Source organism: Humulus lupulus, chromosome 7 (genome assembly GCF_963169125.1).
Source record: "Humulus lupulus chromosome 7, drHumLupu1.1, whole genome shotgun sequence".
NCBI classification, from domain to species: domain Eukaryota; kingdom Viridiplantae; phylum Streptophyta; class Magnoliopsida; order Rosales; family Cannabaceae; genus Humulus; species Humulus lupulus.
The window spans coordinates 199201125-199214885 of record NC_084799.1 but is presented as its reverse complement, the minus strand read 5'-3'; the positions used below and the strand labels follow the sequence as shown (position 1 = coordinate 199214885).

The following is a 13761-nucleotide window of genomic DNA, read 5'->3' as shown; positions in this document are numbered from 1 at the left end:
TGAGCCCAGACCCTAGAACCCCCGACCCGCCGTCGAGCCCAGCCCCCGAGCCACCTGTCGTTGTTGTCGAGCCTAGTCCCGAGCCACCAATCTGTAGAGTCCAAGAACTTTACTTAGCTAATTATTTAGTAGTATTATAGTATGTATAGTATTATCTTTGTTACTGTGGATTTTTGGTTCAGACCAAGAATTATTTGGACACTCATAGTAGTACATATAGATTTTCTAAGTTTAACCTATAGTTTAAGAATATTAATTTTAACCTAAGGTTGATTAATATGACTGATATTAAGGATAATATTTGTTATATTATAAGGTTTAGATATCAACCAATAGGATTTTAAGCACATGTTATGAATGGTGATTAAGGATTAAGTATTTTTGAGGATTAAATTTAATAAGGAGTAAAGTTTGAATGTTATAGGGTCAATCAGCAGCTTTGAATACGTTGAGGGCTTAGTCAAGGTTGTTTACTCCATTCAAACTTAGCTAAAAATGTGTAATTTCGTGTTTAAATATTCAGCGTGTGCCGATATATCGCAGCTATAGGAGGCGATATGTCGCAGCACGTAGATACGGAAAACACGAATCGATGCACAATCGCCTCGGGAACAGTGGTCCAGGCGATATATCGCCTACAGGGGACGATATATCGCATCCTCCAGCATAAATTCAAACATTTTTTAATTCTTTTCCTTTCAGCCATTCAAACTTCTTCATATGTCTAGCATCTTTTGAACGAGTCTTCAACCTCTGCTGAACGATTATTCAAATGATTTTCACCTAAAAAGCCATTTTTTTTATTCAAGTAAAATCAAGATACTTTCATTCCCAAACTCTATAAATAGGACCTAGTACCCAGCCATTATTCAACTTTTGCTCTAAGTTCAGAAGCTGCTAGTGTTCAGTGAGTGTGAGAGTGTAAACAACTGGTTTGGGAAAAGCATAAGCTTAAACATCATAAGCTTATCAAACACTTTGGGAAGTGAGGTTCTATAGTATTTCGGTTGTGGTATAGATTGGTCTTTCAAGACTTTGAGGTAAACCAAAACTTTAGTTCATTTTCTTTATGTTATTTCCTCTTTCATAACCTTCTACTCAGTCCCCTAACCTCATTCTTATTTTGGTTAGGGAATCCAAGTTCTTAAGCACATAAGTTTCGGTAAGTATGTTTTTCAATGGTTTAGTCTTTCCATCCTTTTCATTTCTTCTTCTTCATAAGACTCACTCTTTCTCATATGGTTTTAGGAGTTTTCCAAAAAGTCCCAACTCAGTCCATCATATCCCGGTAACTTTGGTAAGGAAAATAGGATAGAATCTATATGTGTATTGCTTATGTTATCTTATGTATTATGTTATGAAATATGATATGTTATGAATATGTATGTTTGTAGGCTTGGGCTTATGCCCTATTTGACTAACAAGACCCCAAAAAGATTTTGGGCATATGCCTACTTAGCTAGTAGGACCCCACTAATCTCATGGGCAGAAGCTTGTTTAGTCTATGGGACCCCAAGTAATAATGGCCATTATAATAAGTGTATGTATTAAGTGTTATGATATGTCTTTACGTTTATTATGAAATCTATGTGTATGACTATGTGTTAGATTTTCCTTGCTGGGCATTAGGCTCATTCCTTTTTGTTTTATGTGCAGGAAAATAGCTTTAGAGGCGGTAAGATTCGTGACGCTTAGAGGATGTGTATCGATGGTGAATGGAGTCAAGGGGCCGAGCGTTATTCGATTCGAGGATGTAGTCTCATTTTATCTTTTATGGTTTTATATGTATTTTTCGCATTTCTTATGTAATTCTTTTCATTTAAATCATGTTTTGTTTTTAAAGACAATGGGATCCCATATCCTTCTTAGTATTTATTTGTATGTAACTCTTATTTTACAAGTTACTCAATAAAATTATGGTATTTTCGTAAAAATGTAAGTTTATGTATAGTTTCGTTAATGGTCCAAAAAGTCTAGATTAGTTGGTCACTACAGTTGGTATCAGAGCAACAGTTCCTTCGCATGAAGTTCTCCTCAATACACACGCTCAAAGCTCCGAATCTGACCGCCAAGTAAGTATTTAAGTTACAAGTTACCGTGCCTATGTGTATAGCTAACAACTTTAGTGTTTATGTTTCAGTTAAGAATGAACGGAGCTTTAACCTACCAAGATATCTGAGCCATTAAGGCCTTGAAAAGAATAAGGGAGCCAAGAAACACCGTAGGAGCCCTCGAAAGGATCACTCGAAGGTTGCTTTTGTTTCACCAAGAGATAGGTGGCCTTCAAGAGGCTAAACAAATAATGCTAAGGTCGACGGAACAATATGTATTAGTAATTAGGTTGTTTAAAGATTTCCATCCTGTAATAGCAGCTTTAGAAGAAATATGGGAAGAGATGCATGAGGAGGATGAATTACCATTAGCAATGAGATACTACTTCCTCTTAGTTAGGTTTACCGCAAAATTTGAGTTTCAGTTCACAAATGAGCAAAAACATAGGATTCTCACCAACCTTCCTATAGGACGTTTCGATGCTCATGACAATGATGATTATGAACAAATAGATGATGATATGCTAGATGACGGATCGGATGTAGAAGATCCCGGTTTTTAGATTAGTAGTTTTTATTTGTTTTATTTACTTTTTATGTTATGATTGTAATAAGTGAAAATTGTTTTTCCAAATGAATAACATGCTATTTGAATATCATGTGTGAGTTTGATTCTATTTTCGCAATCAAAATAAATACTAAATAAAATGAATAATGACTAAGTTCGGTGAGGGTGGATACAAATCAATGAACCGAGTTTCCTTATTGAGAGTTAGGGGGCCTTAGTAGTGGGAACGATTTTACTGATCCCAGCCCTCCCTCAATATGGTTAACTTTGGAACAAAGATAAGTTTCGAGCCTGAGAATTAAGTCATATAGGGTGATTAAAAACACACTTAGAAAATAAAGATGACTTTTTTTTTTTTAAGTATAGAAACCCACTCTAATAATAAATAAAGACCTATATAATTTTTTCATAAGAAGTCATAATAAATAGGTCCGAGTTATGTTTGTTTAGAATAAGTTTTTGCCTTAGAGCCTATTAGGTAAAGTTCTAACATGTTTCTTTCAACTGTTAGAACTCTGCTACGATGTCGCTCCGAAGATCTGCACGCACCAACGGAAACGCCTCCAACGATGTTCCAGCGACTAATGCGGTCCCTACAGTTCGCCGAAGGGGAGTGCGTGCTACTGCTCGCCGCAACGCGTCGGCACAGCCAGCTGACAACACTGCAGAGATTTCCAGACTACGACCGCAGGTCGAGGAACTTCTGTAGCAACAACGCCAACTGGCTCAATCTCAGCCTCAGCCTCCGCCACAGTCGCAGCCGCAGCCGCAGCCACAGCCAATGGCCCCAACACCCCAACAAGTTGGTCCATATGGGGGTTGGTCTATGACAAACTATGCTCCATATCCAGTACAGCACGTGGAGCCAGTGTATGAAAGGTTCCGCAAGCAGCACGCTCCAAACTTCGAAGGGACTACAGACCCCTTTGAGGCAGAAGAGTGGTTAAGGAATGTGGAGCCGATTCTGGCCCACATGAACCTCAGTAATGCGGACCGTATATCCTGTGTCTCATCTTTACTCAAGAAAGATGCCAGGATATGGTGGGACTTGGTCCAGCAATCCTACGATGCTGCCACCATGACGTGGACCCGATTTGTGGAGCTCTTCCACCAGAAGTACTATAATTCAGTGGTACTTGCTACGAGAGTTGAGGAGTTCACCAATCTGAAGCAAGGGAATTTAACAGTGGCAGAATATGCTCGTCAGTTCGACCGCTTAGCAAAGTTCGCAGCAGAGTTAGTTCCAACCGATTATCTGAGGGTGAACAAATTCGTGAGAGGACTCCGACCAAAGATCGAGATGGGGGTGAAGCTAGCAAACCCGGGAAACACTTCATATGCCGACATTCTTGAGACAGCAATCGAAGTAGAAAGGTTGCACGCCGACGTAAGCAAAGAAGAAGCCAGTAAGCCGGAACCCAGACAGCAGAGCCAACCTCAGGCCAGTCGGAACAACAATCAGCCTAGCAATAGCGGCAACAATCAGTCCAACAACAACGGTAACGGACAGAAGAGAAGGCATCCTGACAACAAGCAAGCCGACAGTAATAAAAAGGGCATGACCAAATAATGGGGGAAATAGGTTGGGCTACGTGGGATACCCGCCATGTGCCAAATGTCAGAAGAAGCACCCCGGAGAATGCCGCGCCAACACCAAGGAATGTTTCAATTGTGGCCAAGAGGGGCATCGTAAGAAAGAGTGTCCTCGGCAAAAGTCAGAAGGAAAGAAGGATGAAAAGATGGTTCCTGCTCGGGTTTTTGCTTTAACCCAAGGAGAGGCGGATGCTAGCAACAAGGTGGTCACAGGTCAGGTTTCCATCCTCAATAATTTATGTCATGTATTATTTGATTCGGGAGCCACTCATTCGTATATTTCGTTAGGAATGATAGATAAACTAGACAAACCTAGTGAAAGATTTAGAACTAGGTTTGTAACCGAGCTGCCTTCGGGCAAGGTAGTTCTATCATCACGAATTGTACGAGGCGTACCAATCAAGATTGAGGACAAGGAACTAGAAGGAGACCTGATAGAGCTGGTGATCAAAGACTTCGACGTCATACTAGGCATGGATTGGCTAGCACGGCATGGCGCAACGATCGACTGCAAATGCAAGAAGGTGGTGTTCGAGACTCCTAACGGTTAGAAGCTGTGCTTCATGGGACAAGCTTCAAGACTACGCACCCCGTTAGTGTCATCTCTCAAAGCTCAGAGAATGATGGAGAAAGGATGCCAAGCGTTCTTAGCCAGCATCACGAATGTGGAGAAGGAGACATCACTTAAAGTTGGAGATGTTCGGGTTATACAAGAATTTCCAGAAATTTTCCCTGATGACTTGCCAGGATTGCCGCAAACTCAAGAAATAGACTTCACGATAGAATTAGTACCAGGCACCGAGCCTATCTCTAAGGCACCATACCGGAAGGCACCTACGGAACTCAAGGAGTTAAAGACGCAGCTACAAGAACTCCTAGACTTGGGTTTCATTAGGCCAAGCCATTCACCATGGGGAGCTTCGGTACTATTCGTGAAAAAGAATGATGGAAGTATGCGAATGTGCATAGACTACCGTGAGCTGAACAAAGTAACGATTAAGAACAAGTACCCGCTACCTCGGATTGATGATTTGTTCGATCAACTCCGAGGTGCGACTGTATTTTCTAAGATCGATTTACGGTCCGGGTATCATCAGCTCAAGGTAAAGGGAGAAGATATTCCTAAGACAGCCTTTAGGACTCGTTATGGACATTACGAGTTCTTGGTTATGTATTTTGGTCTTACTAACCCACCAGCCGCGTTAATGGACTTAATGAATAGGGTCTTCAAAGACTACTTGGATAATTTCGTCGTTGTGTTCATTGACGACATTTTAATTTACTCCAAGGATGAAGTAGAGCACGAGGAACACTTAAGGTTGATTTTGACGCGATTGAAGGAGCATAAACTCTACGCCAAGTTCAAGAAATGCGAATTTTGGCTTTCGCAACTGGCGTTCCTCGGGCACATCATATCAAAAGACGGAGTTGCAATAGATCCATCGAAGGTAGAAGCCGTGAAGGATTGGCCTAGGCCAAAGAACGCGTCAGAAGTAAGAAGCTTCTTAGGGCTAGCAGGTTATTATAGAAAGTTTGTAGAGGGCTTTTCTAAGATAGCCACTCCACTTACCAACCTGACCCGGAAGCAACAAAAGTTTAACTGGAATGATTAGTGTGAGGAAAGCTTCCAGTTGCTTAAGGATAAGCTTTGCTCAACACCAGTACTTAGTGTCCCAACACCCAATGACAAGTTCGTTGTCTACTGTGACGCATCAAAGCTAGGATTGGGATGCGTACTGATGCAAAACGACAAGGTGATAGCCTATTCCTCACGTCAGTTGAAGGAGTATGAGCAACGCTATCCCACTCACGATATGGAGTTGGCAGCGGTGGTCTTTACGTTAAAAATCTGGTGCCATTATCTTTACGGAGAACGGTGCGAGATTTATACGGACCTCAAGAGTTTAAAATACTTCTTTACGCAGAAGGAGCTCAACATGAGGCGGCGCAGGTGGTTAGAGTTAGTCAAGGATTACGACTGCGAAATCCTATACCACCCAGGGAAAGCGAACGTAGTTTTCGATGCGCTTAGTAGGAAAAGCTATGGGAATTTAGCAGCCTTATCCGGAATTGAAAAGCCACTACAGCAGGAGCTTATCAGTGCCGGAATCGAAGTGGTTGTAGGCAAGCTGGCTAACTTGTCTATCCAATCGAATCTGCTAGAGGACATACGAATTGGTCACGGACATGACAACACACTAGCAGCACACATGGATGCAGTCAGAGAAGGCAAGACTACAGATTTCTCAATATCCAGTCAAGGTTTATTGAGATATAAGAATCAGGTATGCGTGCCAGACAATCAGAGTATTAAGAAGACGATCCTAGAAGAAGCGCACAACACCCCATACTCAGTTCATCCAGGGTCTACCAAGATGACTCATGACATCAAGGTAATATATTGGTGGCCAGGGATGAAGAAGGACATAGCGGAGTATGTATCTAAGTTTCTGGTATGCCAGCAAGTGAAAGCGGAGCATCAGCGCCCTGCAGGCTTATTGCAACTGCTTAGCATACTGGAATGGAAGTGGGACGATATAGCCATGGACTTCGTGACGGGTCTGCCAAAGACGAATAAGCAGCATGATTCCGCTTGGATAGTAATAGATAGACTAACTAAGTCGGCTCATTTCCTGCCTGTTAAGACTTCATATACGGCAGACCAATATGCAGACATCTACATCCAAGAGATTGTACGATTGCATGGAATCCCCAAGACGATAGTGTCAGATAGAGGATCAGTGTTTACGTCAAGATTTTGGAGAAGCTTACAGCAAGCCATGGGTACTAAGTTAAGTCTTAGTACAGCTTTCCATCCTCAGATAGATGGGCAGTCCGAGCGTACGATTCAGATCTTAGAGGGTATGCTACGAGCGTGTATACTTGATTTCGGAGGATCGTGGAACAAGTACTTACCGCTGATCGAATTCTCATAAAACAACATCTACCAGTCGACGATCGCGATGGCACCTTATGAGTTGCTTTATGGAAGAAGGTGCCGATCACCGTTGCACTGGGATGAGGTAGGAGAAAGGCAGCTTCTAGGCCCTGAAGCTGTTAGACAAGCTCAAGAAGCAGTAGCGCTTATTAGACAGTGTATGCTTGCTGCTCAAAGCCGACAAAAAACCTATGCGGATACCAAGCGACGCGATGTGGAGTTCCAAGTTGGAGATCAAGTCTTCCTGAAGATATCTCCTATGAAAGGTGTCAAGCGGTTCGGGAAGAAAGGCAAACTTAGTCCCTGATTTATAGGTCCTTTTGAGATATTGGACAAAGTGGGACCAGTAGCTTATAGACTAGCCCTACCGCCAGCACTAGCCGATAGTCACAACGTCTTCCACATCTCGATGTTACGCAAGTATGTGTCAGACCCATCTCATGTCCTCAAGTACGATACCATAGCGCTCCAGAAAGACTTAAGTTATGAGGAACGACCGATTAGCATCCTAGATAGAGGGATGAAGCAGTTGCGGTCCAAGAGTTTTCCTATAGTCAAAGTCTTATGGAGTAATAGTTCTGAACGCGAGGCAACGTGGGAGTTAGAGGAGGACATGCAGAACCGGTATCCGGAGTTATTTGGTAAGTAAATTTCGAGGACGAAATTCTTTTTAGTAGGGGAGAATTGTAGAGTCCAAGAACTTTACATAGCTAATTATTTAGTAGTATTATAGTATGGACCCAAATGCAAAAAACACTTCAAACACAAAACCCATATGGATAGGAAAGGAGGAAGAGATTACTAAATAAATGGAAATAAATAATACATAAGCTAAAAAAACAATCCTTTCCACTGAGATAGATCCTCTCCATATCAACCGAAACGAAATCGTTAGATTCAGCCATGGCCATAACTCTCGTGTCTCTCAAAGTCCCGAAGCCAAACAGCCCTCTACCTGGCCCCTGTGATGTCGAGCCCAGACCCTAGAACCCCCGACCCGCCGTCGAGCCCAGCCCCCGAGCCACCTGTCGTTGCTGTCGAGCCTAGTCCCGAGCCACCAATCTGTAGAGTCCAAGAACTTTACTTAGCTAATTATTTAGTAGTATTATAGTATGTATAGTATTATCTTTGTTACTGTAGATTTTTGGTTCAGACCAAGAATTATTTGGACACTCATAGTAGTACTTATAGATTTTCTAAGTTTAACCTATAGTTTAAGAATATTAATTTTAACCTAAGGTTGATTAATATGACTGATATTAAGGATAATATTTGTTATATTATAAGGTTTAGATATCAACCAATAAGATTTTAAGCACATGTTATGAATGGTGATTAAGGATTAAGTATTTTTGAGGATTAAATTTAATAAGGAGTAAAGTTTGAATGTTATAGGGTCAGTTAGCAGCTTTGAATATGTTGAGGGCTTAGTCAAGGCTATTTACTCCATTCTAACTTAGCTAAAAATGTGTAATTTCGTGTTTAAATATTCAGCGTGTGCCGATATATCGCAGCTATAGGGGGCGATATGTCGCAGCACGTAGATAGGGGGCGTCTGTATAATTATACTAGATGACCTAAAAGCATGCAAAATGACAGCTATGCCCATCAAAGCTCATGTTGATTAAACTGAATCTATCAAATTTGAGAGTAAAGTTGCAACAGAGATTCCTTTATAACTTTACTACTGTTGAAAGACACATATTATTGAAGGTGCATTATTAGTATTATAAACTTTTTGATACAAGATCTAAAACAATGTTATTCCAGGGCAAACTTTCTAATACTTGGATTCAAGGATCTGCCACAGGACATCTCATGACTAGGGTCAAAATACCAAATAAACGCATTGAGGGTTCCTTATATATGTAGGTTCTGAAGTCCCTTCTCAATTGCATTGAGTGAAAACTAATTTTAGTGTAGCATGCATAGCATTTTAACATTCGTGTTGAACACTTCTTGTCCAAATCTTAAGACCTTAATTAGAAACCCTATTAAAAATAAAATTAAGTTATGAACAAGATTTTAGGGGCATGAAAAATGATATGTTTAGTTTGATAACCTAAAGAACTAGATGCTTATGCTTTTTAGTGCATCGTGCATTAGTAAGAAGGCAATTCACAGTTTGATGTCTAAAAGAAGCCTACTTAACAACTTTATTCACTGCATACCTGAGTTAATGTATTTCTCAAGCATTTCATCAAAAACTGATTTAGCTTCATTGATCTGTCCAGTCTTAGCAAGTGCATTCATCAATAAATGGTATGGCATCTGAAAATAGATTAATGATGAGTGACAAACATACAATCACAAAAGGAAAAAAAAACTGCAGCTAATAAAAAGTGTAGGTAGCATTCCCCCAGGGGCCAAAAGGAAATGAATATAGATTTTTAGTAAAATTACAAAGAACTCTAAGGTGCCATGAATCATAACCAAATGTTTGACTAGAGACGAGCATATATTGTTAGTTCCAAAACATTTAAAAAAAAAATAATCAATAAATCAACATAATGGCTATTCTTACTTGACAGATTTGATATTAAATTGAACGACCAAAGGAAATTTCGTGGTTTTGGAATTAAGATAATTAGTCATATCATCTCAAAAGAAGAACAAATAAGTAAAAAGCAAGTTGAAAGTTTCACAACACAAAGACAAACATTACCAGTAGTTGTAGCAGAAGGAAATAAATCAGACAAGAGAGAGAGAGAGAGAGACAAGGCTTATAATGCAAAACCATGAAACTGCTTCTGAAAATTAGATTTTAGCAAACTTTACTGATGTAAAATATAATTCATAAAACATTGTACTCCATATTTATTCCATTCAATACTCTAAGGAGTACATTCCAAAATCCTAAACTTGTGCAAAAAAATAATATATATATTTTATTAAGAGTACCACATAGTTTAATTTCTACATTTGTTACAATGTTGTACCACATAGTTCATGGTACTTTCAATTAGATACCAACAATTTTTATATACAAGACACTGAAATATAGAAAAACTTGACAAACCTCTGATTAATTTTGTATGTACTAAGCACATACTTGAGAACAAACAAACAATCATGTACTAAAGAAATAGAATTACACAAATATGACCATTCTATTATACAAGAAACTAGCTATATATGCATCTAGCATTTTTGTATTTATTTTACATTTTCCAAAAATGTTCTAATCTATAGTCTTAAAGGCATCAATTAATTTGTTGATATGCTCATAATCATCATCTCTATCATCATATATAATCATTGTCAAAACCAATCGGTACATAACCATATAATAGATACAAACAATTGAGACTATCAATCTTTTTCAGCATTAAATCACGAAACTAAAAGTTGACCAATTAAAAATATATTACTTGAGCAGTTTTCTGCAATTAATAACACACACAAAATACAAAAACAAAAAAAGAAAGAAAGAAAGAGAAAAAAAATGCTCATTTACTCAATTTTTTTCTCCATTTTCAATAAACATGTAAATTTTTTATTTATACATCTATAATATCTATCACAATACCTTAAAATTTAAATTTGTCAATAACCAAATTAGCTTTGACTCCTTGACCACTCTGTCTGGTTCCCTAAAACCATGCCAAACAAGAAGAGAAATAAATCAACACCAAATTTCTTGCACACCAAATTATCAGAAGCCTGCCTATGAACCCAAATTTGAGTTGTTGGATATAGTTAATGGAAACATTAAATATATTGTTTTAATAGATATGTAAGAGTGTTACACACTGTGAAAACTTGAACAAAAAGCATAGATAATTTAAAGATTTACCTCTAAAAATAGCAGTAAAATCATTCAACAATGTGTTGTTCTTTGAAACGTTCAAGACTCAAATCAACCAAGAGGGACCCAAAATGACCAAGAGAGAAGCAGCTTGGGCGAGGAGAACAATGGGGTAGTTTGGTCTATGAAGCTTGCGGCAAAGCTTCAAAAGTCAATGGAAGAAGAGTGTCATGGTTGATAAGTGTGGCAGTTAGAGCTTCAAAAAGGAGGGGGTCAAACAGAGAGAAGAGTGTGGCGGCTAAGATGAGGAAGGAAGAAGTGTTTTTAGGGTTTATGTTGGAGTAAAATGTTATGGTTTAAACTCTTACATGGATAGTTTGGTAAATATGATTGCTAAGAAAATGATAGGTTTGTTTAAATTGATTTTTACCAGAATAAAAAACCAAGTGTCTGTCGCTACTTAGTGTGGAAGCTTCATACATAGGAAATAAAATGATTCTTTAAAACAGTTCTCATGCCAATGAGCTTGCATAGAAAAGAATGAATATGGGTTTCTCTTCAAGGATTTTTTTTTTCTCTCCTTGAAGAATTTATTACTAAATAATAAATTTGACTAGTTCTAGATTTTGGTTATGCATATTTAGTGTAGAGAGCATCTTGTTAAGTTGAATTTGTATCTCTCTTTTGGTAAATAAGAGTATTATGCCTCATACAACATGAATAAACAAATATAAGAATATATATACAAATGAAGCCCACGATTCTCTCTAATATACAAAGTTTATAAATCCATGAACAATTACAATCTACATCATCACTAACATACAAATATAAAATGTAGTTCATGCAATATAAAGAGGTACACATACTCAAGTATCTTAGATAAGAGGTCAAATGCAGGACTTTTTGAAGAGATGTTTACAAAACCCTGAAGCCTGTGATTGTCACTGTAAAAAGCATACACATGAAAGAAAAATAAAACATAAATAAAATCAAAACACGGCAAAAAAAAAAAGGAAAGGGAAGGAAGATCACGATTGAGAGTGAAATAAATTAATCTGTTTATAGTGACCACAATAAACAGTCTGTTTAAAATATTATATGTATCAAGAGCATACTACTTGTGGCCTTGAATATGTTGTAAATCATTTTGCCAATGCGGAAGATTTGCAAGTGTTGGCCACTTTTCTATAGTGGGATGACCTGATGAAATAATAATGAACAATAATGATCCCAAACATAAAGAAACGAAATAAGAGAGTTTTATAGTAGAATGAAATAAGTACCTAAGACCTTGAATATCTTGTCAAGTTGAAAAAAAAATAAAAGAAGCATGAGAGAACTAAATGAAAGAAAAAAGGTTTATAACAATCTCACAAGGGAATCACTTTATTAAAAAGTCAAAGCCGGTCAAGGACGGTTGGCGAAAGGACCTGAAATGGATTTGGGGTAGCTTTGACTTCAGCTCCTTGAAACAGTGGCTTCAAAGTCAAAAGCTCGGCAAAAATGCATCCAACAGCCACATATCTAAATAAAGATATAACATTTAGTGCAGCAGTAGAAGCCCTTGTTTCTTTGATTATAATGCAACATACAAAAAATATCTATACATGTGCAAACGCACAAGCTGTGCATGGATGTATATGTGTGTGTAGCTGATAAAGCTCAGCATAAACCAAAATGGTAAGACTAGAGCAAATAACAACTATCTTTTCAGTTAATTTTGTATCCTGTACTGTGCAACACATGCTTGCTATATATGCCTGCCAATAATAAATATGAAATTTTGTGTTGAGGGGTACCAACAGTACTTGTATAATGTTTTGCCCCAAGGAGCAGCTCTGGTGCACGATACCAACTGGTTACCACAACCTACAAGTATCACATAAACAAATATATAGATATATGTTTCATTTCCATTGATAAGATTATTCGAACGCTGAATAAAATCTTATCAACTAAAATTCCCATTCCCCATATATTCCGGGAAAATTAAAAGACCAAAAGACAAAATCTAATTCAACCGTTGGACCCAAATGCAAAAAACACTTCAAACACAAAACCCATATGGATAGGAAAGGAGGAAGAGATTACTAAATAAATGGAAATAAATAATACATAAGCTAAAAAAACAAACCTTTCCACCGAGATAGATCCTCTCCATATCAACCGAAACGAAATCGTTAGATTTAGCCATGGCCATAGCTCTCGTGTCTCTCAAAGTCCTGAAGCCAAACAGCCCTCTGCCTGGCCCCTGCAACGTTGAGCCCAGACCCTAGAACCCCCGACCCGCCGTCGAGCCCAGCCCCCGAGCCACCTGTCGTTGTTGTCGAGCCTAGTCCCGAGCCACCAATCTGTAGAGTCCAAGAACTTTACTTAGCTAATTATTTAGTAGTATTATAGTATGTATAGTATTATCTTTGTTACTGTGGATTTTTGGTTCAGACCAAGAATTATTTGGACACTCATAGTAGTACATATAGATTTTCTAAGTTTAACCTATAGTTTAAGAATATTAATTTTAACCTAAGGTTGATTAATATGACTGATATTAAGGATAATATTTGTTATATTATAAGGTTTAGATATCAACCAATAGGATTTTAAGCACATGTTATGAATGGTGATTAAGGATTAAGTATTTTTGAGGATTAAATTTAATAAGGAGTAAAGTTTGAATGTTATAGGGTCAATCAGCAGCTTTGAATACGTTGAGGGCTTAGTCAAGGTTGTTTACTCCATTCAAACTTAGCTAAAAATGTGTAATTTCGTGTTTAAATATTCAGCGTGTGCCGATATATCGCAGCTATAGGAGGCGATATGTCGCAGCACGTAGATACGGAAAACACGAATCGATGCACAA

The 13761-nt window shown here is 38.3% G+C and overlaps 1 protein-coding gene across 4 annotated transcripts; it reads right to left on the bottom strand.

Annotated features, from left to right (window-relative positions):
- Nucleotides 1–10498: 10498 nt before the first annotated feature.
- On the bottom strand, nucleotides 10499–13161 carry LOC133789104 (cyclin-dependent kinase E-1-like). Of its 4 annotated transcripts, XR_009873482.1 has the most exons (6): nucleotides 13036–13161; nucleotides 12701–12770; nucleotides 12332–12425; nucleotides 12017–12101; nucleotides 10947–11845; nucleotides 10499–10743 (listed from the first exon to the last, which is right to left on the bottom strand). XR_009873482.1 is itself a non-coding variant. In XM_062226823.1 (4 exons), the coding sequence occupies exons 1-4, from the start codon at nucleotides 12231–12233 to the stop codon at nucleotides 10671–10673; spliced, it is 285 nt and encodes a 94-aa protein (XP_062082807.1). In that variant the 5' UTR covers nucleotides 12234–12248; the 3' UTR covers nucleotides 10499–10670. The 4 variants fall into 4 exon arrangements, 1 of the variants encoding a protein (XP_062082807.1); XR_009873484.1 differs by lacking the exons at nucleotides 12017–12101; nucleotides 12332–12425 and having other exon boundaries at nucleotides 12710–12770; nucleotides 13036–13141; XM_062226823.1 differs by lacking the exons at nucleotides 12332–12425; nucleotides 12701–12770; nucleotides 13036–13161 and adding an exon at nucleotides 12185–12248 and having other exon boundaries at nucleotides 11768–11845.
- Nucleotides 13162–13761: the final 600 nt, after the last annotated feature.